Below are 25,263 nucleotides of genomic sequence, written 5' to 3'. Positions count from 1 at the left end.
TCGTCCAAAGTGAGCAACCGAGCACACGTCAACGCTGAAAGTCATGCTCCATTCATTGGCTCCACGCTGCAATCATAATTATTCATGTATAATTCTCTATCGATCTTTGATTCCCAAGCACACCCATTAGTTTCACATCACACATAGGCGCAGATAGACTTAGAAGTCTGGGGGAGCAAGGTCATTATTGCTGGGGGACACGATGATGATGATGTCAATTCATATACACACATATACATTAGATCTGCCCACTCCACTTTTGACGGTGGGGGGGGGGGGGTGCGCCCATGACGTCACATGCGAATTTGCTAACAATCCGACTAATCCTTGATCGAGTTTATAAATGAAAAGCGTTTAGGTCTTAGAACACTCACTTGATAGACACCACTTGTAAAATCCATCCATTCCGAAGGTTCATCAAAGATTTAACCCACTTCATCGAAAAGATCAATAACAATTAGACTAAAACCTAACTATAAACTAGTATTTTTCGACATAATCACCACAGTGATTATCAATGAAACCGCTGAAGGTTAAAGTTTGGGGGAGGAGGAGAATGAAAATAATTTATATAATTTATAAATTATAAATGTATAATAATGCATATAGCTACTTAAGAACAACTCATCGCACATATGGCTATGTAAAAACTATTAATCTCACACATGTGCCATGTTCAACTTTATTTTGTTCCATGAATACATTTCAATTCACCGCACACTTGCTGTATCACTTTATTTCTCTGTCAAGATCTGTTCATATCGGTGATTGGCAATTTCGCTGACAATTTGTAAAATTTTTGGTGAGAATCGTAGCATTGACATGGAGAAGCATGTAAGTCACAAAAAAATCTGAAGTTATGTTTTCGCCGATAAGATAGCACAAACCCATGCCAATGGCATGGTAAAGCAATTCGCTAGGACAAATAGTTTAGTTTCTGAAGCTCTCCAAAGATGGGGTTGGCAATGAGTGCTTATGGCTTTGGCACGGACTTTGGATTGTCCTGTAAAATTTGATTTTTATGACTTACTACATGCTTTTCCGTGTCAACGCTACAATTAGCGAATTCCCGTGTTCATATGATCAGAATTTCCTACATTTCGAGATCTTGTATCATTATTTTGTAGAAAATAAATAGGCCTACACATCAAAGCTGTTATTTTCAGCTAAATAGGGAGGGGACCTTTCAGGTGAAAAATATCGTTTTGACTAAAGCCCGTGATTTCGAGACGGTCCTGTATAGAGCCAACACCAGCAGGAAGCTCACTGAACTCTATTTCGGTGGTCCTGAGAGATCTATATTATCTCTAAAAGAAATTTTTCTCACCATAAATTTACTCCAAAAAATTCAATAAACAGAAAGGGTCTCGCTCAGTTATGGGAGGGGTTGGAGAAGACAGAGGGCACAAGAGAAAAAATATAGTCCAAAGTGGTCCATGGGTGAAGAAAGGTTAGGGAACACTGACATTAAACCAATTCATATCTATTTACACGGACATTTTCATTCAGTTTACCTTTCTTTTTCATTTATACAGTCGAATCCCGTTATAACGAACTCCAAGACATCGGAGAAATCACTCCGTTATAACGAAATTTCGTTATAAAGAAATTCCAGGTTCTTGCATTGTCCTAAACTTATCTGAGTGGATTAGAAAAGTGTTCGTTAAAACGAAATTTTCGCTATAACGGTATTCGTTAAAATGGGATTCGATTGTATTACAGAATTATTGACTAGAATTAAAAAAAAAAGAGACCCTGTATGGAAATACCGTATCTCAATCGGGTATCATCGCGTGATTTCCCCTATGAGGAAATTGGCCACCGTTACCGGGGTTGATGTCCCGGATGCCCGAGAGCATTACCAACCCGGACAAATCCCAGGTTCTGTCTTCATTTACTGATTTCCCCCCATTGTTGCTATGGCAACGACTCCATTATCGGAAGCGATCTCCTTTCTGGAAGCGATTCTGTGATTGGTTCTCCCGCTGCTCTACGTCACAGAAAAGGTATGATGAGTTAATAATGATCCAGTCTCTCTTTCTCTCTCACACACGTTATCGTTCCGGTATTGATGTCTGATGATTCAGGAGGTCTCTCTTTTTGTACTGGAAAAAGTAGCGTCACGTTCATTCCCGGTTTTTTTTTTCTGTTTTGTTATTTTTTACGCGACTTTAATCACTTTTTTATCTGTGGTGAGCCATGGTTGACCATATTTCATTGGGGGCAAAATATGGGAAATTTGGGGAAATATGGGAATAAAGATCCTAAAGCATGGGCCATGTAGGATTTCAAAGCGATCCTATAAATACGGTAATTTTCGCTGGTTCTCGCCAAAAATAGTTGCCAAACCGTAAGAGGGGTGAAGTTGCGCTTCAGACACGTACCGTGAAACTTGTACAGAACCTCAATAGCTTGAAATAAGGGGTCATTAAAGTATCACGTCAGCATCGAGGGGGGGGGGGGTGAGGTGTTTCGGATTTTCTGACTTTTGATGGCAAGGGGGAGGGTAGTTTGAAGGTTGTTTACGTTTACGTCATCAACCACCCCTTTTTGAAGATATGAAATATTCTAAGCCGCTGACGAAATTTTGCTGACAAGGGGGGAGGGGGGGGGGTGGTCAAAAATAGCTGAAAATCTGCTTACGTAATACTTGAATGGCCCCTAATATTCCGGTTTGGGCTGAGATTACACGATGAAAGTTTTGAAAAAGTTCTTTTATAAAACTTGCAGAATACAACCAACAATCGTATCGGTTACATTCGAGTGAAGTTAACCAATAGGCTTGTTGGTTGGTTTTTATTCCAAGTTTTGCAAAAGACCTTTTGCCAAACTTTTATAGTGTTATGCCGGCCTAAGACAGATTCCGCCTCATACAGTGCCCGTTTTTGACAGGTTCCATGTCCTTCCTGTACATGGAGAAAACCCGGGCAACACCTAGTATTATAGCTAGTTATTTGATATTTTCAATTTGAGTTTCAATAGAAATTTCAGACCATTTAATTTCATTGTGGCCAGATCTGTTCGTAGCCACCAGGAGACACACAAAGAAAAAAAAAAATGTGAACGAGAAGTGTTCTAACATAAAAATAATTTTCTTAACATGAGTACCCGCATAGATGTAGCCCGAGCTAACAAAAAAATGTACTCCTGTGCACATGGTAGTTTTAAGCAACGCATATTGTCACAAACATTAATTACACACTGTCTGCATTGCATTTAATGTGTTATGTCGAATTTTTAGTTTTACAGCGCCACCTGTGAGTGAAATTTGAACTTTTTTAAATTTATCAAAAAAAAAAAAAAAATCACTAGGCCATAATAAGTATTCTAGTTATTTTTTAATGTCTCTGTTCTTTTCCTTATGGCAATTGGTTGTTTTGTTATTAATTTTTGAAATAAGTCTGGGTCTTACCGTCCACCCTGTATTTTTCACTGAATTGAGTCATTTGAAGAATTATCTGAAAGTTTTTAGCATTTCATTTGTGTATTCAATGGTGTCTTCTGGGTCCACCTAAGAAAGAAGGGCTTCAAACTATTGAATATTATTAATTAGACTCAACAGGGCCTAAAAAAAAAATACTTGGAACCTGTGCTTTTCCCATAAGAAAAAAAAAATTTTTTTTTCAGGACCACTGCGTTCTAAATTAGAATCATTGCCACTCTGGATAAGGCTTTCTTTGTAAGAAATTCTTGGAAGCATAGCCTGATGCAAGGGCACTCGTTGCCAAAATAAAAAGTAACCCATGCTTTTTTTCCTAAGAGGAAGTGGTTATGAATACTCCTACACAGTCCTCTGTGTGTGAAAGGGGCCCCCCAGTTCTTTTTTAATGTAATTTCATATTACTGTTTCAAAAGAAAGAAAAAAAGATCTATTTTCTTTTTCACAGATTTTTCGGATAAAGATGGACTTGAGTTATTTCTAGGAACAATTTTAAGCTGGGGAAGCGGGGGAGGGGCGCAAAAGTGCCTGGTGTGTCGTGTTTAATGAACATCTTATGCTCGTAGAGATTGTTATCGGTGGGCTCTCAACCACCACCAAATGCCCTTGAATGTTTCTAATAAGGCGTTTTCACAGAAAGTATTTCTTCGGGTTCCTCTCTCTCTCTCAACATGACGAAATCACGCGGAAATTACGTACATTTTTGTTTTCTTTTTTCTAGAAACGTCTATCACTGTTTGTTTTGAATGCGCTTTACCTATTTTGCACAGTATTATCACCACCGCCGCCGCTTGTGTTTTCCAGGAGGAGGCGAAGGTGGAAAATCGTTAACGAGGAAGATGATGATGACGATGACGATAATGTCGATGGTGATGACGACCAGTGTGGGCGAGGCTTCTGGACGTGCTGGACGAGGTTATGTTGTTGTTGTTGCCTAGACTGACTGGGGTGTAACGGGGCTCCGGACAAAACCGAGCCTGATGCGATGTTGAGCGTCAAGACACCGCCTCAACCGCCCGTTACGAATACCACGGGCCCAAGTGCGGCGATGGACGAAATCCAGCAGCAGCAGCATCATCATGAGATAGTCTTGCCCGATATGGATCATTTGCTGTCGAAGTTGAGAAGAAACATGGTGAGTTGTTACTTTTCATTATTATTATTATTATTATAGTAGACACCGCTTATTAAAATCACGGATTGTGTTATCACTATTCGGGTATTGTTATCACTTTAGAAAAGTACGAAAAATTCTTTTCTTCATAACATGTGAAAAATTCATTTCTAGTTATCAGGACTTTGGTTTATGTTATCATTTTTTTTTTTCTTTGCATATTTTGTACTTAAGGTAGAACAAGACTCATTTTTTTCCCGGAAAGTTATCGTTATCAATCTGCAAGACTATGTAAGAGGTCAGAAGGCTTGTATATTATCGAAAATTCCCGTACTTAGTTTAATATGTTCTAATTGGGCCCTAATAGCCGCCATCATCCATATATAGGTGTAACGCTTCTTTTGCAATTTCTTTTTAAAAATGTCACTTTGTTAAAAAAAATGGTCATGGTCAGTTTTTTTCCTAACTATCCACATTCGCAGTTCCTCGGCAGGAAGACTTACATAAGGGAATCTATAGAACGTACCGTAACACATTGTATAAGAAGTACCGTGATTCCTAATATGCATTTTGAGGTCTTCAAGCTTTTCCCAGTAGAGAGCACTGTTTGTACTTCACGAATGCATTAAATAAAGATGACTTCAATCCACGAATGCAATTTTTACTAGGTGTTTTAATTGGAACGTTGATCAAGTGCTCGCGAGCACGAAATTGGACACAAGCATCTCGAGAGCTCTGGGTACTTCAGGGAGCACATATTGGATCGAAGATATATGCCTTGCATTAGCCAGTTCCTTTCTAACTCCTCACAATTTCTGAATAAAAACAAGGAATTTTAGTTTAAATGGCAAAAAAAACCTGTTTTAGAATAATTTTAAAAAAAGAAGCTCGATTTAACATTTTGCAACCTGTTATAGGGGTGTTATACCGTTTTCATATGTCCCGTTCGAGTAAATAAGACTTATAGTCATCGTACTTGCAACCGGGATTTTATCGAATGCAGTAATCAATTGGTCATTGCATAGTTTCCCAACGTTTTTTGGTCCCCCACCGCCCCTTTCCTCAGAAATTTTTTTCTCCCATCGCAATCTAACCCATAGGATCCTATGCTATACCCGTAGTTTCCCGGGCGTTAACGTCTACGTTGAGAATCACTGGGTAATTGCTATCAGAAACCCCGATTCCCAACGTTCGGATTTGAGCAGCATCATGCACTGTATTACAGTGTTGTTATACGTTTATAAATCATACACACACACACGCACACGCACACACGCACGCACACACACACACACACACACACACACACCATTATTTGTTTTTATGAGATGTCCTGCTTAAACAGCTGCTTCCATGTCTACGGATTATCGTGTCTGTTGTACTGTTGTGTGTAGTAGATATAATCGATGAATCGTCCGAGGATTGGTTAACCCACAGCCAGGAGGCAGCTGTTGGATTGGAAATGATTAATGTGTATTGTATTGTTTTGAGAGGAGCCAAATGCCTACCCCCTGAGAAACACCTGCCGCGGGTTCTGGTTGTGAAACGGGGTCCGATGGAAGTAAAAACGAACAAAACCGAGACGTTTTTATTAAATATATATAGCTGTGAGAGACATATTTTCATTTAAAATTTAGAAAAAGAATGGTTTGCCTGAGATTCTTTTGTTAACGATTACATCTAAGAAAATTGATATACTTCAAAATATATTCTGCTTCTAGACTCACCATAGTACAATTCGTTTTAAGATGTATTATGGTAATACATTATTTTTCTGGTCGTATATCTTTCTGGAGATGAAAGAAATAATTCCAGAACTCTTATGACAATTCAGAATCCATGGAGAAAATAATTCCCGGACAACGAGAATTCAGAGTATCCATGAAAGAAATTATTCTAAAATTAACAAAAAGGTAAAAACTAATGAAAGAAATAATTCCAGAGGGAGAACTACTGAAAATTAGGACTTAACTTCTTCAAACTTGAGCCTAAACTGACAATTTAAAAAAAAATCCCGGTTGATTTGGGTTTATTATGCGTAAAATGTCCTTTAAAAAAAGAAAAAAAAAGTTGAAAAAATTTATTAATTAATTAATTTAGGTCAATATCTTTACTAGGACCAATGCGAGTTAGGTACCCTAACGCGTACCTCAAGCCGTACCTTGAAAAAAGAATCATTGGAACCATTTAAAACCGTTAAAAATGAAGGTACACATATATGTACTTCTGGAGCGAAGAGGGTAATGAAAGAAATAATTCCGGAACTAACAAAAATTAGGATTTAATGAAAGAAATAATTCCGGAACTAACAAAAATTAGGATTTAATGAAAGAAATAATTACGGAACTAACAAAAATTAGGATTTAATGAAAGAAATAATTACGGAACTAACAAAAATTAGGATTTAATGAAAGAAATAATTCCGGAACTAACAAAAATTAGGATTTAATGAAAGAAATAATTACGGAACTAACAAAAATTAGGATTTAATGAAAGAAATAATTCCAGAAAATTTAATGAAAGAAGTAATTCCAGAAAATTTAGTGAAATAAGTAATTCTAGAAAATTTAATGAAAGAAGTAATTCCAGAAAATTTAATGAAAGAAGTAATTCCAGAAAATTTAATGAAAGAAGTAATTCCAGAAAATTTAATGAAAAAGTAATTCCAGAACTAACGGAAATTAGGATTTAATGAAATAATTCCGGAACTAAAGAAAATTAGGATTTAATGAAAGAAATAATTCCAGAGCTAACAAAAGTTAGGACTTAGTGAAAGAAATAAGGAGATGTGAATGGGTACAATTAATGGATGAAAATTGGGACTTAATGAACTAAATATTCCAGAACCAATGAAAATTATGTGTTCACGTAAGAAATAATTCCTAATTTGAAAAAATAAATGATTCCAAAATAAATTTGTAGAATAGAGGAAAAATACTGTAACATACATTCCAAAATAATACAGTGAGAGCATAATAATGAAAACCAAGCCTAATAATTCCCGAAGCCCTTGTTTTATTCGTAACCCCGTGCTTGGGCCCTGTCGACCCAGTCGTTAGGAAAACTCTACCGACAAAGGGGGCCTCGATATCATTATCGCACCAATCTCCGTATCTGGTCTGGTCAGCCCTTGCACCAGGTTGAGAGACCACTCAGTGCCTTACATGATGAAAAACAATCTTTTTCAATTTCAGGAGGTAGCAGAAAAAGATTAAAAAAAAAACAAAAAAAACACGTTAAACATGTTTACATAAGTCAGAACGTAATAAATAAATGAATAAATAACTCAGGCCTATCTTACTTACACAGCAGTCCAATCAAGTTCGGAACTACATCTCTGTACATGCTGCTACCAGTATATTGAGACGGGCTTCCGAATCATGGGAAAGGCGCCGATATTCTGACTCGGCCGTGCCGTATAATAGGCCTCAATTTATTAATATTAGAAATATATATATATATATAATTTGGAGCTGGGGGGGGGGGGGGAGAATAGCATAAGTCTCTTCAGGATATTCGCATTTTTTTTTGTCAGAAATTTTCTTCCTTTTCAATTTCTTCTCCACATATCTTGCGGACACTGACCCAAAAGGCTTCTTTTCAACTGCTGTTGTTGCTGCTGCTGCTGGAATAACTTCGTTATGAAGAAGAAATAAATAAAAGAAGTAAGAAATCGTGACTATGCCAAAGTAAGTAAAAAAAAAAAAAAAAAAAGCATTTTTTTGCCCGTGTTTGTTGCGGACATTACGATGTTATGTCCTATCCGTGTTGTTACATCACGACTATGTACAGAGCTATAGGCTATTTTCAGCTCTTCTTTTTTTCACATATTTTTTTTTTAGGCTTCTTGGAAGAAAACTGTTAATAATAAAAGTAGAAACGTCAGAGGGGATTTCTTTGCCCCCCCCCTCCCTTTTAATATCCTCTTGTTATTCCTTAAAAGATGAGAAGCCATGGCCTTTTGCTACTTACTTCTATGGTGGGGGGGGGGGGGGAAAGAAGCCGCAGCGAAACGTGTCATTAAAACAATTTCTGAGATTTTTATCCTTTTTATTTACGAAAGAAATTTGTGGCGGAATCGTCATTTAATGGCGAAATATTTACGAACGCATTGTAGAAAATATCGTCGATATTATCAGGGACGTCTATAAACGGATCCCCAATTACAGCGCTAACAAAGAAAACGACAGAGGGTCTTCGGCAATCAAGGTTTTTTTTACAAAGACTTTCAACGAGAATAAGAATTTCATCTTGGCAACTATGGTTTTTCGGCAATGATAAAAATTTTTACCTCTTGGTGATAGTAGATTTTCAACAATGCTGTTGATGAAAGTACGTTTTTAACAATGTTCTTGGCGGTAATATTTTTTTTAACAATGCTTTTTTTTGTGAAAGTATGTTTCAACAATGTCTTGAGAAAATACAGGGTGGGCAAAAAGTCCGTAGAAACTTTAAAAACGAATAAAAACCAGAAAAAAAAAACCGAAATAAAAAACTGTTTGCAGGGTTAGCATCGCTAGGTCACGGGAATTGTTTTAAGGCAGGAAAAAAAAATAACTAAAAAAAGCAGCCAATAGGTGGCGCTGACGTACACGCCAAAGAAAAGACACGCAAATAACGAACAGAATGCCCCAGTATGCATTCCACATGACCACCATCACAGGATATAACACATCACAGGCGAGTCACAAATCCAACACCGGCAAAGTGCAGCAGGCCCACATACAACGGTTTACAACGCTGACCAGTTTGTGGATAAGGAGCGCAAGTTCTTATAACCGTCTCATTTTCATATTTCCACCGAAGTTGCTCGTACCAGCGCTACCTATCGGCTGTTTTTGAGTCATCATTTTTCTTGTCTTAAAAAAATCCCCGTGATCCAGCGATGCTAACCCTGCAAACCGTTATTCATTTCGGTTACCTTTCCGGCTTTTTTTTAAAGTTTCTACGGACTTTCTGCCCACCTTGTATTATTTAAATTTTTAAAATTTTGCTCGTTTCGCATACGAGCTCCAAGGAAAGATTGAGATATTCGTTGCCTTTGTAGTTTAGTGGTTTAGGGCACTCACCCGAAAAGTGAGAGGACGTGGGTTCGATTCCCCGCACAGAGGCAGTTGAATTTTCTCTCTTTCTTGAATATATCTTCGCATCAGACAGCTGTTAAAAACCTTCGCATGGATAGCGTGACATCATCCTCGGATAATCAATTTAGCTCAGGGAAGCAGCTTATGGATATAGAAGATAATGAAGTCAGGGAAGTAGCACATGCAGGTTTTAGAAGCTTGGAGATTGATGATTTCGGGAGCTCACGAAAGTCTGGCGAGCTCAGAGAAATAGCGGTAGCTGCTATAACCTTTCGGAGCGTACGAACATACTTTAGTACACGCTGGTTTCCGATTCTGCGAGTCGGCGCAGTTGCGGATTAGCTAAATAACTTGAAATTCAGGTTTTTAACCAATCTGTAACGGTGCCAAATCGCAGAATCGGAAACCATCGTGCACTATGTGTTCGTACCCTTAGGGAAGCCGCGTGCTGGTTTTAAGAGCTCATGAAAGCTTGGAAGCTCAGGGAAACAGCGCGCAAATTTCGCAATCTCAGAGAAGCAGCGTGTAGATTTTAGAAGCTCGAAGAAACGCCACATGGTGATTATAGGAGCTCATGAAAGCCTGGAAAAACCGGGGGGGGGGAAACGTACAGATTTCGGAACCTCGGGTAAGATTTTGGAAGATAATGTGACCGTAGAGCTCAGGGAAGTAACGTGCAGATTTTAGAGGCTCAGTGAACATTCGTGATGACTTTTGGAGTTCATGAAATCCTGGAAAAAAACGTGTAGATTTCGGAAGATCAGGTTACTGTAGCAGGAGAAATTAATAAAACTCTAAAATCCCTAATTTAATAGTTTTCAACAAAGCCTTGAAAGGGGAAAAATTCTGAAAATTAATATTTTCCATATAACAAAGCTTTGCTTTAAATAGTTTAAAAAAAAAACTACGCAACGAACTAGCGATGGGAGATTCTGGGATTCGACTTTGTTTTCCAAGAGACAGCTACGATTTACATGTGATAGTTAACTAAGTGATTTCTTATGATAACATCATACCTTGCAGAGAAAAACTGGTTCAACAATTTTTGTACGCATTCTTTCTCTCACTACCTGGTCTTAACGTGGACAAAGGAGATTAAATTCATTCAATTTTTTTACTTGCTCAGTTTCAACCTGGGTCAAGTGGAGCATTTGCTCCAAATTTTTGTGAATTCTAAATTTTCATCAATTCTGTAAATCTGAAATTTCATCAATTCTGTAAATCTGAAATTTCATCAATTCTGTAAATCTGAAATTTCATCAATTCTGTAAATCTGAAATTTCATCAATTCTGTAAATCTGAAATTTCATCAATTCTGTAAATCTGAAATTTCATCAATTCTGGAATTCTTAATTTTCATCAATTCTGGAATTCTTAATTTTCATCAATTCTCCAATTCCGAATTTTCATCAATTCTCCAATTCCGAATTTTCATCAATTCTCCAATTCCGAATTTTCATCAATTCGGGAATTTTGAATTTTTATGTCCCAGAATTTTTTGAATTTAGATCGATGCTGGTGTGTTATTTCTTTTGCTCATTCAGAATGTTCATAAACTCCAGAAGTATTTCTTTCATTTATTCTGAATTTCCATGGGTGCTCTATCTATCTCTATTAATTATTTTTCTCATTTCCGATTCATCGATTCTGAATTTTCATTAGTTCTCAGACAATGTCTTTCATTATGTCCCAATTTTAATTCGTTTTGAAATTATTTCTTTCACTTAAAAATATTTTTCAGTAATAAATTTTCATTAAATTTTTTTTGTTATTTCAAATTTTATTTTCTATACATATTTTTTTTGTTAGAAAATTTTTTAGCGTTTTGGATGTGCCGACTCCCCCATTTCGTACAGAATATGCATAATCTGGGCTGAAGGGGGTCCCGAAATTGTTAAGACGCCTCTTATTATTTTCGTACCGGGCCAGCGTCTGTGAACCAGGGCCTGTTGGCTCAAGGGGTCCCCTCAAGTCAGATTCGGGTCCTGGTTTAAAATGAACAGAAACTTTCCTTCACGTTTTACCCAGGGCCGGAACAACCCATATGATAATGGCCTTGAGCATTCACGTGTTGTGGTTTTTTTTGTCCCTTCCCCCGTACTTTTAACATTAACGGGGCCTCGTGACAATTTCGAGAGCAAGTATGTAAATTGGTAAGCAGGTATTTTCAAGTGGAAGAAGTGGAAGGTGGGGGGGGGGGGGGTTTCAGGAAAAATCCTTTCGCATGATGCCACTGCTCGGAAGCCTCAAATGCTAGGAAGGCCTCATGATAATTTGATGTAGTTAAAATTTTATAGAGAACAAGTATACGAATTAGTAGGGTAGGTATTTATAGCTAGGTAGGGGCGGGCCTCAGAGAGCTTTCTTTCGCACGGGAGGCTGCTGTTGAGACGGCTATGGGCTTACTCCATGGCAATTCAGTGAAATCTCAAAAACTGAGAATAAATTGTTCGCAAGTTTCTCTGCTTTTGTGGGTCGCAACTAGGAACGGAAATTAATCCATTCTGGCGCTCCTCCCCGTAATTTTTAACGGAAGAAGAGCGGCATTCCTGGTCCAAGTCAAGGACACCGCCCCCCCCCCCAGGCCCTTCCTTAGTAGCAGCCCCTAGTCAACCTTTCGATAAAGCTCCTCAACTGTTCAATCAAGTGCTATTAACATATTAGGATTTCTACCGGACGGTTGATGCTGAGAAAAAAAATTTACATCGAAAAAAAAAAGTACTATATTTGATCATTTTTTGTGGTGTCTTTTTTTTCTCCTGGTGCCCTAAGCACGTGCTTATTTTGCTTAATGGTTAATCCGGCCCTGGTTTTACCCCCCCCCCCCCTTAAAAAAAACAAACTAAAATCTCTTCTATGTAGAGATGGAAAAAGAAAGAAGCGGATATATGTACGCATGTCCCTTGCGTGGGCATGACCATCGACTCCCTCTTTCTCTTCATTAACCTACATAGTACATCATCACGCACGAAGTTAATAGAACCGATTAGTCCCGAAGCAGGAACACGATTGAAAATGCATAAGTGTGTTGTTTTCTTCTTACGCGCCATTGCGAAGGGGGGGGGGGGGAACAAAAAAAACAAAATTGGAAGCAATGGAACATACTAATAATATTTTTTGTTGTATATAAACTTTTCTCTTTTTTTTTTGCTATATAGGAAAGGAATGCGGCAACCCTACCATTAAGTATGGCCGAATGTTATCATGGAAAGAAAAAACGCGGGGAGGGGCGTGTTATGTACAGAAATACCACTTAAGAGATTCTCTCTCTTCTCTTCCCCCCCCCCCTTCCCATTTCTTAAAGAAATAATAAAATTTCTTTTTTTTTTCCCCTCTCTCTCCTTGTACGAAGATACCAAGAAGTCACAAGCGAAAGGAAGATTGAACGCACGTGATTAACGTCGTTGACCACCCCCCCCCCTCCCTCCCGGCCGACATCACTAGTAGGACGAGGGAAAAAAAACGGGGGGGGGGCTGGTCGATCGTGACTCGACCGTCGGAATTTCGAGTCACGTGACTCTTTTTCTTTTTCACCGTGCCTGGAGTGTGACGTCAGAGGCAGCACGTGACTCCTCGAGAACACGAACGGGAGGTACGAGAAGGTGAGGGGGTTCGAAAAATTCTCGTTTTTCTTAGGCTTCCCCCCCACCCCCCCACCTGTAAAAACTATCTCCATTCAACATTAGCTTTTAGTTCTTGGTTATTACATATCTAAGAATTTTTTTTCTTCTTTCTTTCTTTTTCATTTTATTTTTCGTTATTAAGGAAAGTGCTAAGGCCGTCCTGAAGGTTCACAATCTCTCCCCCCCCCCTCTCACTTTATACCGGTAGAGGCCTTGATGCCTTTCTCTGTCTTCTGCTGCTGCGTTATTTTGTAGCACACACACACACACACACACAAGCTCTCGTTCCGCTCACGAGAAAGCAGAAGGATTGTTGTAATCATCACACTTTCCCAGCGTGATGCTGCTGCTTGTTCGCTGTCGTCTGCTAAGTTTTTGAAAAATGCATAGGATTAATAACCGTGTGAATGATTTACGAAACTGCGACCGTGGATTTAGCATCGTCCCGTTCCTGGAGTGACCGTGGTGCCTTTCTCTTGTCTTCTGCTGCTTTATTTTGTAAGCTCTCGTTCTGCGCACGAGAAAGCAGAAGGATTGTGTGTAATCGTCATCATCACACTTGACCCGCGTGATGCTGCTGCTTCTGCGGTGTCGTCTGCTAAATTTTTGAAAAATGCATAGGATTAACAACCGAGCAAATTGTGGCCATCGTCTCGTTCGTTTAGTGACCGTGATACAGAATGATGATGGGTGTACATTCGGATTATTCTCTGGATTATCTCTTGGATTATTAATGTGGATGACCAAAGAGTTAATGATGACATGAATAGTGTTTGACGTGGATTTGAGCTGGTGTTATCGCTGCGAGGATTGACGTATTGTTTTTTTCCTTGATTGTTTTTTTTTCTTCTACAGGTGGAACTGATACTTCAGGGTGACGACGTGACCAGGCAAATGTGGCGAATGTATTCAGTGTTTGAAGAGATTTTCGGTCCACAGAAAATCTCTTCGAAACCTGTCATGAAACCAGTGGTCGTTGGCGATAAGATCATCCAGCAGGCAGCGGCGAAGACGGCCGCTACCGGCTCGGATACCAAAACTTCGGGTGGTGGTGGTGGTCCAACGACGTTAACAATAACGACTAGTCCGTCGTCGACTGCTAATGGTGCTAATAATAAGACTGCGACAGCTGCTGGTGGTGTTATCGTCGCACCGCCGTCGACGACGACGGCATGCGTCGCCTCTGCGGTTATTGCTTCGCTGACTGGGACAACATCCACCACTGCCAGTAGTATTAGTACTAGCGCTAGTGCTATCACAAGCTGTGCCGCTGCCTCTAATGCTTCTTTCGTCACCACCTCGGTGTGTTCATCAAGCCCAGTCGCTACTATTGGTGAGTACTTTCTAAATTAACTTAATGGCTGGGCATGTAAGTGTAGCATGCCAACTGGCTTTTCAAAAAGAATTTTTCGGTTAAAACTAGGACACATTTGTCCCAAATTGGATTAAAAAGATTTTGTCAATTAATTTATGGACAGGAAAATAAAAAAAATTGTTTTGCATCTATATTAGTTTACCCACAGCATTGCCTCAAAGTCACACTAATTTTCTGTGTCGCGCTTATCCCGGTTGACCCTAGATTAAATACAGTCGAATACCGTTACAGCGAAAATCTCGTTTTAACGAACACTTTTCTAATCCCCGAGATAAGTTTAGATAGGAACAATAATTCCTTTATAACGAAATTTCGCTATAACGAGGTGATTTCTTCCGTCTCCTGGAGTTTGTTATAACGGGATTCGACTGTACATTTTCTTTTTTAGCAAACAAGATGTCTGAGCTTCAACAAATTTGATTTTGAAATTTTCATCAATTCTGGGATTTTTCTCATGAATTCTGAAAATTATCATTCTGGGTTTTTCTCTCTCTCATTAAATCTGAACTTTCATCAATTCTGATTTTTTTTAATTTTCGGAATTTTCATGAATTCTGGGATTTTTAATTTTCGGAATTTTCATTGTTGATAAATATTTCTCGGCATTTCTCTGTATATTCTGTGATAATGCATGGATCTTTAGATGCCGCTCATTCACAAGATAATATAAAATCGGGGCTAAGGAATAATTTGCCCGAAATTATTTCCCGTCTGAGGGCGGCTCTGGCTGGCATAAATAGGAAAAATAATTTGCAAACCAGTGAGAGAAAATAAAATATTAGGAGGAAAATTTCCCCATTCGTTTCATGTATTTCATAATTATATACTTTGTAATAAATATAATATACTAATAAATACGAGAAACCACAAAACCACGTTAATTTAGGACCTTGCTGTCACCTATTGAACAAAAACGGAACTATCTGTTGTAATCCTTAAAACGAAATGGTTGTTAGTTTTTAAACAGGTGTGCGACATGAGAATAAACAACATGTGGTATAAAACTATATATTTTTTAATTTTCATGCTGCACACTGTTATAAATTCTGCCATAATATCAGTCACTACATTTTTTTAGTTTGGCGCAAAAACACAATTCCTGCATAAATACATCGTAACTGATATTTTGGCTCATAAAACTCACCGGTATGCATCATAAAGATGAAAATTTTCATTCCACATTGTTGTTCATTTCCATGCTGCACCTTGGTTTAAAACCAACAACCATTTTATCTTGAGAATTGTAACAGATAGATTTGTTTTTAATCCAATAGGTGGCAACAGGGGTCCCAGTGTTTAAGCAATGTTTCTTATTCACGTACAAAAATTGTCGGAAAAATGCATCAAAATTTCTCCGACAGAAACAATGTTAAAGTTCCCCGCTTAACATGATAATTTCAACCAATTTTCCCCGCTTAATCGAATATTGCGCTTCACACGTCAACTGTAAATACACATCAACCACTATACATACAATGTTTTTATTGAATGAAACATTTGGAATTAATGGAAAATATATGTAACTAACTCGAGATAAGTTACATTTAAGAGTAGGTACTCGCCTCCAAATATTCAAGTTGTCTTCGATACTTATTTTATTTTTGTTCCCTGTTGAGCCAATAGAGGGCGCTAACTATCCCAACGAAAAGTAAAAATTTTAATTATTGCGATCATTGTAATTAAATATGATTCTCATTTAATTTTTGATGTCTGATTTATATTCGCGAAGCTTTATTAATATTGATTCTTCATCAGTTTTCAATATGCAAACTATACTAACGTTGTAAAATGGTGGTTTGAATTGTTCCCTGCGTACCCCCAATTAGTCTGATATTATATACTGGAATCGTTGATATACGTTTAAGCGGTGTCAACTGTATTCAGCACTAAAAAAAACCAGGACCAGCAGAGCATTTAGTGGCTAGGAAACTGGACATCCGACCACCTTAACCCACTATGAAAATACCATTATTATTTTTACCGAAACAGTTAAAGTTGTCAAGAGAGATTTCAGAGAGAGTCTCGTAAAAAATCCTTTCCTGGGGACCCGCCAAAGATTTCAGCCCATGAGTCAAGATGCAGTCTATGAGAGCCCATGACCACAGCGGGCTGCTAAATATTAGGACCGTAAAAACAGTTTGAAATATACGTTGACTACATACGCATTTCCATCACGGCTGCCAAAGAAACCATTTCTGTGAGATTTCACACAAGCGCGTAAGTACATGCCCGGTCGAAATTTTCGCACGTCTGGAAACATTTGTTCAGGCCTGCTGTAGGGTGGTATAATTTTGAAGTGCTCCACGTAATTTAACTATTCGCAAGAAAGGTTATGAATGCCCACCCCCCGTTCTAGATATTTAACATTCTTCATATACAGTATATATGTTGCGATAAATGCGATGAATAAGATTATTATGCATAATCGCCGAGCATTTTGTCAAGTTTGACAAATTTCCATAAATTTATCACTTTTACCGGCGATTATGCGCAGTACCCAAGCACCGTTGGTAAATTTGATAAATTCCCTAAATTATTCATTTTTACCGGTGGTTATGTATAATACACAAGCGTCGCATCTTTGAATATTTTTAACATGATAAACCGTACTATATGTTGTGCAAACATGATAATTTATACACGTATGGCATCATTCTATCGGGTTACGATCGCAAAATTTATCATTTTATACGGGTCCGATTACCACACATAGAAGACATACATTTGAAATTTTTTCGTATTTATCAAAGTCACCAATATTACACCAGGGTGTCATGCGTAAGGGGATAAATTTCAAGTAGGCCTATTTATCAAATTTACCAATGACACTTTGCTATCATGCATAATTGCCAGTAAAATTGATTAATTTATCAAACTTATCAAGATGATTGTTAAATGTGCATAACAACAATTGATAATCGTTATTATGTATTGTAACCGATTTATCACATTTACATATTCTGCAACATATACGAGGTGTTTCAAAAACTATGCAGCAAACGTTATTGAGTGATAGAACAAGCACACCAGAACAAAGTTGCGCAACTTTTTGCGGTCTGCGGGCATGAAAAACTAGTGTACTATTTTTTAGGAACAATTTTTCATAAACACCTTTCATGCGTAGCATGGAACCCCTTGGCCTTCCGCAGGTTGTACACTCCTCCTGCACTGGAGCAACTATTTTGCTTCATAGAATGTGTGGTGGAATCACAATAGCTGAGGCGTGTGAATGTGAAGCATCACTTCACAAAAAGCAAGTAGGTAAAATTATAAGAAAATTAAGCATACTGTGTATTCCCGCAGGATTTTCTCGAACATGGGGAAGGGCGGTTCATCTTTTTTTTCGGATAGGGTGGGGGGGGGGGGAGGTTCAATTTCTAGGGAAAAAACCACTGTAATTTCTTTGGTACGCCAGATACTGCACTGTATATATTTTTTTTGTGGTTTCGCTTCAGGATGTGCCGTCAACTATGCGAGGATATCAACATTTATATCCTTGTTGTTCCAGCCCACTTTTTCACCATGGTATATGAAATTACGGAGATTGCATGTTTCTGCTCCAATGAATTTGACACACAGAGGGCCCATTGAATGCCCCCTTCTAATCTACCATCTGTCGTGTCTGTAAATATTTTGGTGGAGCCATCTGCACATCTGAAGGCCGTTGTAAACTAAACTCCCATTGGAATCACTGAGGGCTGAGCCACTAAAATTATTGTCGTTATTCCATCTAAATACTGTGACTGCATAAAAAGGTTCAAATCCAACACACACAGCACATTTTATCACCCCTAACATATTTTTGCATTAGTTTCAAGACACCTTGTATAAGTGCGTAAGGGGCCATTTAAGTATTATGTAAGCAGATTTTCAGCAATTTGACCCCCCCCCCCCCGTCAGCAGCTTAGAATATTTCATATCTTCAAAAAGAGTTGGTTGATGACGAAAGAAACCTTCAACCCCCCCCCCCCCCCCCGATGCTGACGTAATACTTGAATGACCCCTTAATGGTGATTTTATTTTCTCTTTTTGAATTCTTTAAAATTACACTAGAATAGTCCGTTTTAGTTTTTCGAAGGGGGGGGGGTAATATTGACTTATTGATTCTCTGGTTCACGCGACGTACAAGTTCAAATTTCTTGTGGAAATTCCTCTATATTTCGAATGGTTCGGTTCACCCCTATAAAACGTAGTGAATTTTTTTTTTTACAAAAACGGATGTAAATTGGTGCTACTATTAGCATAGTTTTAATTGGAACAATATATCAACACAGCAATTTAATTAATAAGAGTGAAAAAGTGAATTATTTGAATTAATTACAATGGACAATTGAGAGCAAAATATACAGTTTTCCTCTATTGTAGCGTTATCTATAAACTGATGAATTCGGTGCTATTTTAAAATCTCTCAACACGTAATATAAATAATATAAATATATATAGTATGCATTAAAAGAGCAGCTGACAAAAACCAGATTTCAATGAAAAACTTTAAAACTATCAATTTTATAATCTTATTTTTTCAATTTTTAAACACACTTTGTGTAAATATCTTTTTATATTGCGCTACTCATATGATTTCCATGTTCTTTTTTTTGGTTATAATTGTGTATTCTCATATTTGTCTTTTGACTTCCAAATCTTTTTTATGATAATTTTGATGCCTATTAGGCTTACCATCATTAGAAACATTTTTGCAGATTGGAGAAATGTGGGGGGTTCCCCCTTGAGAACGACTTCCTCATAGATCCATATTTTTTCCAATTTTTCCTACTTTTTCCAATTTTTCAATTCCTTCTAATTTTTTCGCCTTTTCATAATATCTAATTTATTACTAATAATTATTGTGCTAAAATTGTCGAATATTGTGGACTGAAATATGTTAACAAACGCTAAAAGTTGTACTTTCTAAACACCGAAAAAAAGAGAGAAAAACAATTAGTATAATGGGTTCTTTGACCATTTACTATTTGCCATATATATGTTACTGTCTAAGTCCGAAATTGGCCAGTTCGAGAATTGGAAAGCCAGATCTAAAACTGGCCATTTTCGTTGTAAATTGCCCTGGCCAATATCCGGGTATTGGCCAGCCAGTTCGCGAAGTGGCCGGAGCTCCGTGGCCAAAGTCGGATAACAAAAAGACACGATTCGGCATCATCGTCAGTTTGGCGTATTTCTTCGTGATAATTATGTGCACGTTAGCTATGGCACCCCATCAAACACAGTCACGATGAAGTAATCACTTTTGTCTACTAAATTTGGCAGAAAAACTATATGTCTGTATAATTATTTTTATATAGTTTTTAAATTTCAATATATATATATAGTCTGTCGAATTTCACTTTTTTTTTTTCTTTCGTCACATGCAGCTAATCCAATACAGCTGCTATATATCGCCATGTATCACACACGTTGGCGATGACAAAAATGAATAAATATGGGACTTACTGGACCGTCTTACATCAGCACATCGAACTTAAGCCAGGGATCTCCAGTCACTTAGCGAATTGGCCACACTTCTGGCTTTGACAGTAACATATATTCCAATATACACTGTACCATAGAGCTTCCTAAATACTTTTAAGTCGTGGATCTCCCTCCCGGAAATCTTGGTGTCTGCCGTGGACCCCATTTTTGGTCGTGGAGCCCAGGACCGGAAGTCGACGGGGCAACTGCCCCTTGCGGAAAAATTTAAGGTGGGGGGGGGGTAATTTTAGGTGGGAACACTACTATAAAATTATAGAATTTTAAAGTTGTGGAGTCGGCAAAATAGTGTTTGCCCCGGACGGCAAAAACTCTAGCCACGGCCCTGGTGGAGCCCCATAAATTTTTGACCGCTTTGCCATTTCTCCCCACCCCAATTTATAGCATCAGAAACTGCAGCCATCTAATAGCGAAAAAAATTCTCGAACCATGGAAGATATTTTATCCAGTAGTTGTAGCTCTCTTTTGCGGTCACCGGTAGGCCAAAAAAAAAAAAAAATGGTCCGTAAAAGAGGGGGTGCCCGTTAAGAGGGGGTTTTGCTGTATAAGTATTTTTTTTTTCAACTTGACATTTTTTTTTTCTATAACTCTATGATTAGGCCGTGCCCTCATAATGCCCCTCGTGAATAGGCCCGCTTTTGACGCTGTGGTGGTCGAGTGGCCATAGTGACGGGCTCGCATCCGGGTTTTAACCCCACCATTGCCACAGTGGTGGTCGGCTGTAGTTGGTTTTCTGTGGTTCCCAAGTTAGAGGCACGAATGCGATTCGATTTCCCCGTTAAAAAGTCTCACCACAGAGAGCAACAGCACTACAACGGTACAATTATTCAAGCATTACACTTCACTCATAGTTCAAAAAATAGATGGCAGCGCTATAACAAGCATTACACAGAAACAAAGTCCACGTAGGTTCACAACACATACACGCACATTCCAACATTCGTTACAAATTCCATAGAGGAATATGAAGTAGGTGCATGTATGGTTTAATAGTAATAGTGAATAGTTCATGGACCCCTGGGGTCTAGGCACCCCTATTTCGGAACCGCTGCCATAGTGGGTTAATTATTCTTTTGGTAGCATTATATATATATGAAGGGTAATAATAATTATTATTTTCCACTTCATCTCACTTTACCTTCTCTCTACAATAAATAAGCCGTGTTATTTTGCCTATTAATATAGATTCTCTGAAGAAATATGGTTGTTGAATGACTTTTTTCGACAATTATACGTGGTTCAATCTTTTCTCCCATAGAATGAACCTTGTACGATGTTTGAGGTAACATTGACTTTTTGTCAACGGATTTCTGGCTTTGAGGTATCTTTGAATCTTGTTTGTGTGAGACCTCCAAGTACCTTAAGTCGTTCCCCTCCAGTGCCCCATTTTCTCCATGGCTGAATGGGCCCCACTATTTTTTAGCTCAAAAATTTAAACCGTATATGGTAAAAACTCCTCTTAACGGTTACCCCTCTTTTGCGGCCAAATAATAATTCTGTTGTGTTTGGTCAGAACATGATATCTCCAAAAAAATGGCTTTTTGATCTAAGTCTTGCTAATTATAATTAATTAGAAGTGAGTTAAAAATACACAAATACGTGCGTACGGCTAAACAACATCCCGATGTATGATATTTGTATTTGTGCGTGTATGTATTATTATTAATACATTATTAATATTTTGATTTTTAAATGACAATGAAAATGCTTATATCATCTCGAAAAATGTTATTTTGGAGTTTTCATGTTCTGGATACTCTTGCACCTTGTTCAGAGATATCAAAACCGGTTCAATATTCCATAAGTGTGGCAATCAAAACATCTATATTGGAGAGAAATGAGTGAAATTGATTTTTACATCTGGGATTACTTTAGATCAGGAGTTCTCAAACTGTGTGCCGCGATTCCCTGGTGTGCCTCCAACTTTTGTTAACGGGCGACGCGGATCGGTTACTCTTAGCAAGTTTTTTCGAAGAGATTCTTTGTTAAACAGATGTGGGGAGCCGGCGGAGCTCGTAGATAAATATTGAATAGAGAAGGGGGGCATCGCGGGTGGAAAAAGTTTGAGAACCCCTTCTTTATACTATAGTGTTAATCGTCAGATATTTATATTGGAATCGCACTTTTTTCCGCGTTGAAATCGTCTCACTTCATAGATAATGTAATATTTCTGAAGATATTATAAATATTTATTCTTCCCGAGGTAAACTTTCGTTGTAGCATTGTTTTTGCTTATACGTGGTGAACATAGACTTGGAAGTCTGGGGGGGGGGGGGAGCGGCACGATGATGTTGATGTCAATTCATATATACACATATACATTAGATCAATCGACTCCACCTTTGACGCTGGGGGCCATTGCCCCCCTCCCTCCCCCGTAGTATCTCCGCCCATGGTGGTGAAGATAGTTCATCTACCACGAGAAGTCATTTGATCAGGTCTATGAAAGTTCTGTACGCACAAGGATTTACTTCATAACAAGTTCCGAAGCTTGGGGCCAGAATGTCTCTCGAGGTTCCCTTGATCACCATGTTTAAAAAAAATGAAAAGAAGAAGGGGTAACCTTCGCATTCGAGAGACATACATTTCTCTTCTCGCCAACAAAAAAAAATTACGTTTCTAAAGCCAGGATTACACTTATGAAAGTTTGATCAAAGATCTTTCACAAAACTTGAAAATGCAACCAATAAGCGTATGGGTTACATCCGCGCGAATGTAACCAATACGCTTATTGGTTTTTTTTTTTCCAAGTTTTATGAAATATCTTTGATCAAACACTTTTTTAGTGTAATCCTGGCTTAAGTGCGACATTCACTAGGATAATTGATTTCGAATATCGGAGGAAAGTTTCCCTTTCTCCACTCGGTTATATGCTGTTCCCCTCTCCCAATTTTTTGAATTGAAATATCTCTGAGAATATTGCAATTAGAAACGTGGAATTTATTTTTGTTGACATCAGGACAGAAAGATCAACAACTTTCTAATTTGGTTCTTGAACAATTGTGTGTCCGTATAAAAAGTTAATTTTTTTTATTTTAACAACTATACAACCACTTGCAATGTGAATGATGTATCTGAGGCCTACACACTCGTTATTTGTATACTTTCCCTAATGGGAAGTATGCCTCTAGGAACAACGGTTCGACAGTAAATTGTGGTGACAGCCATTAGCTATGCACACTGTATATACCAGTTTCTGGCCCACAAGCGGCAGGAATACCGTATATTTGGCCCGCTGACTAAGAGGGTTGTGCATCCCTGCTACGTAGGCTTGACATCTTCCTCGTCACTGAAATTGCGCATGTAGAAATTTTGTAGTTAAGTAGAAAAAAAAGGAAAACTTTTGAGACCTTTTCTTTCAAGTTCTTCAAGCCGTTTGTCTCTACCTTTAACAGCTTCTTCTTTTTCAAAACTTGTCAACATGTCAAGTTTTCTGGACCACCCTGTACATAAAATGTTTTTTGGCAATATCAGGTTTTGCTATTTCCCCCATCCCATCAAACATTTTCCAAGGAATTTTTTCCCATACGCCTGAGGATATCCTGTTATATCTTGTACTATCGCTGTGTGTGTGTTTTCTTTCGGGGGAAAAATAGGGAGAGAGAGATACGGGGGGGGGGGGTATATTGCAGTATATCGATAAAAGAGCCGAATCGATTACTTCTATGTATCCGGTATGACAGTAAACTTGAATGATCCAAATTCTTCAAAAAGTTTGCTGCCGTAGCCGGAAGGGGCTTAGTGTAGTACCATCATCGTCAATATTGGGAATGGGGAATAGCGGCTTTCATTTTAACGGTATCCAATGATATTGGAACTGCAAATGGTGGAACTGTGTACTACATTTATTGGAAAGCTATCGGATACAAGTTCGAAAGAGAGTCGCTTTCTCAATTCGGAACAGAATAAAAAAAAATTTTTTTTTTTCTTTTGGATACACCAGAAAGCATATTATTACCGATAGAAAAATAGCTGTGGTTGATATGCATATGAAAGTACAGAGTGCTCCATAAATTCGTAAATAGTTTAAAAATTCATAATTGAAAGAATTCGTATATTTTTGAATGCAGCTTGTGAAAATTTATTCTCGCGAACGGGGATGCAGAAATTTTTTCAAATTTTGTCGATGGAGGGCGCTGCATGAAAGCAAATCACTTTAAATATGCAAACCAGAGTCCCACAAAATGGACGGTGTATGTCCCACAAATGTAGAGTGAAAACAGCTCATTTCCGAATTCTCCTGTTACTGGCGCTTACATAAGGTTTCCATTGTGATGTTGACATCGGTGGATATATAAAGGGGTTTTGAAATTTTGTTTTATATTCCATTGCCAGTATTACTATATTCCCACAATATTTTTCCCGATTTCTCGGGAACTTTTTATGAGGATTTTGGGAACGGAAAATCTCTCTTGAAAAATTCCCGAACGGGTAGGCGGGAATTCCCGCCCTGAAACCTTTAACAAAAGGTAAATAACTTGTATCAGAAACTAGAGGCTCAGTTAATTGAGGTAAAGAGTGGAATCTGTATAACTTTTTGATGGATTCTTACGTAGCTCGCCGTGACGAGTCCAATTTAGTATGACCAAAATACGCTTGTGTCACAAGGTTGGCTTACATTTCAAGTAAGTTGTACCACTTTTTTTCCCCGAAAAGAATAATCAGATAAGGTCATTAGTAAATTTAATGGTGGGACCGGACCATTCTGCGTGGGAAGACTACTCTCGTCTCGTATCACGGTTGACAGCGTCTTCATGTGAGTCACTGACAACTGGAGTGAGTCAAATAAATCGATAAAGTCTGCTGAATAATCTTTCCTGGCTGCTTGACTCATATTTAATGTGAACTACAGAGTGATTCTTCCTCACTACAGGTCTTATTCATTATCTATGTAAGACAGTGTTTCTCAAAGTTTGCGTCGCGGCTCCTAGGGCGCCTATCTTTGTCAGGGACGTCGCTGCGATCTATGGATATTGATTTGTGAGCCTATTTACTCTTTGAAGTGGTTTTTTATAAGTGAAAAAATATATATTTAATAAACTAATCTGGGGAGTCGCAGATAAACCATGAATTGGGCAAGGAAGCCGCTGGTGACAAAAGTTTGAGAATCACTGATGTAAAAGTATATTATGGTTTGAAAATTT

At 38.1% G+C, this 25,263-nt stretch overlaps 1 protein-coding gene across 2 annotated transcripts in view; it reads left to right on the top strand.

Annotated features, from left to right (window-relative positions):
• LOC149079215 (uncharacterized) overlaps positions 1-25,263 on the top strand; it is an 82,213-nt gene that overhangs the window by 41,228 nt on the left and 15,722 nt on the right. For both annotated transcript variants that reach the window (XM_089240110.1, XM_089240111.1), the window contains exons 2-3: positions 4,244-4,574; positions 14,116-14,593. In XM_089240110.1, the coding sequence (XP_089096236.1) occupies positions 4,425-4,574; positions 14,116-14,593 (628 nt within the window). In that variant the 5' untranslated portion in view covers positions 4,244-4,424. The remainder of the gene's footprint in view (positions 1-4,243; positions 4,575-14,115; positions 14,594-25,263) is intronic.

The sequence above is a fragment of the Pholcus phalangioides genome, unplaced genomic scaffold (genome assembly GCF_987345545.1).
Source record: "Pholcus phalangioides strain wild (caught in Gottingen) unplaced genomic scaffold, Ppha-v1.0 ptg000012l_1, whole genome shotgun sequence".
Classification (NCBI taxonomy): Eukaryota; Metazoa; Arthropoda; class Arachnida; order Araneae; family Pholcidae; genus Pholcus; species Pholcus phalangioides.
This window is presented reverse-complemented; position numbering and strand designations above follow the sequence as displayed.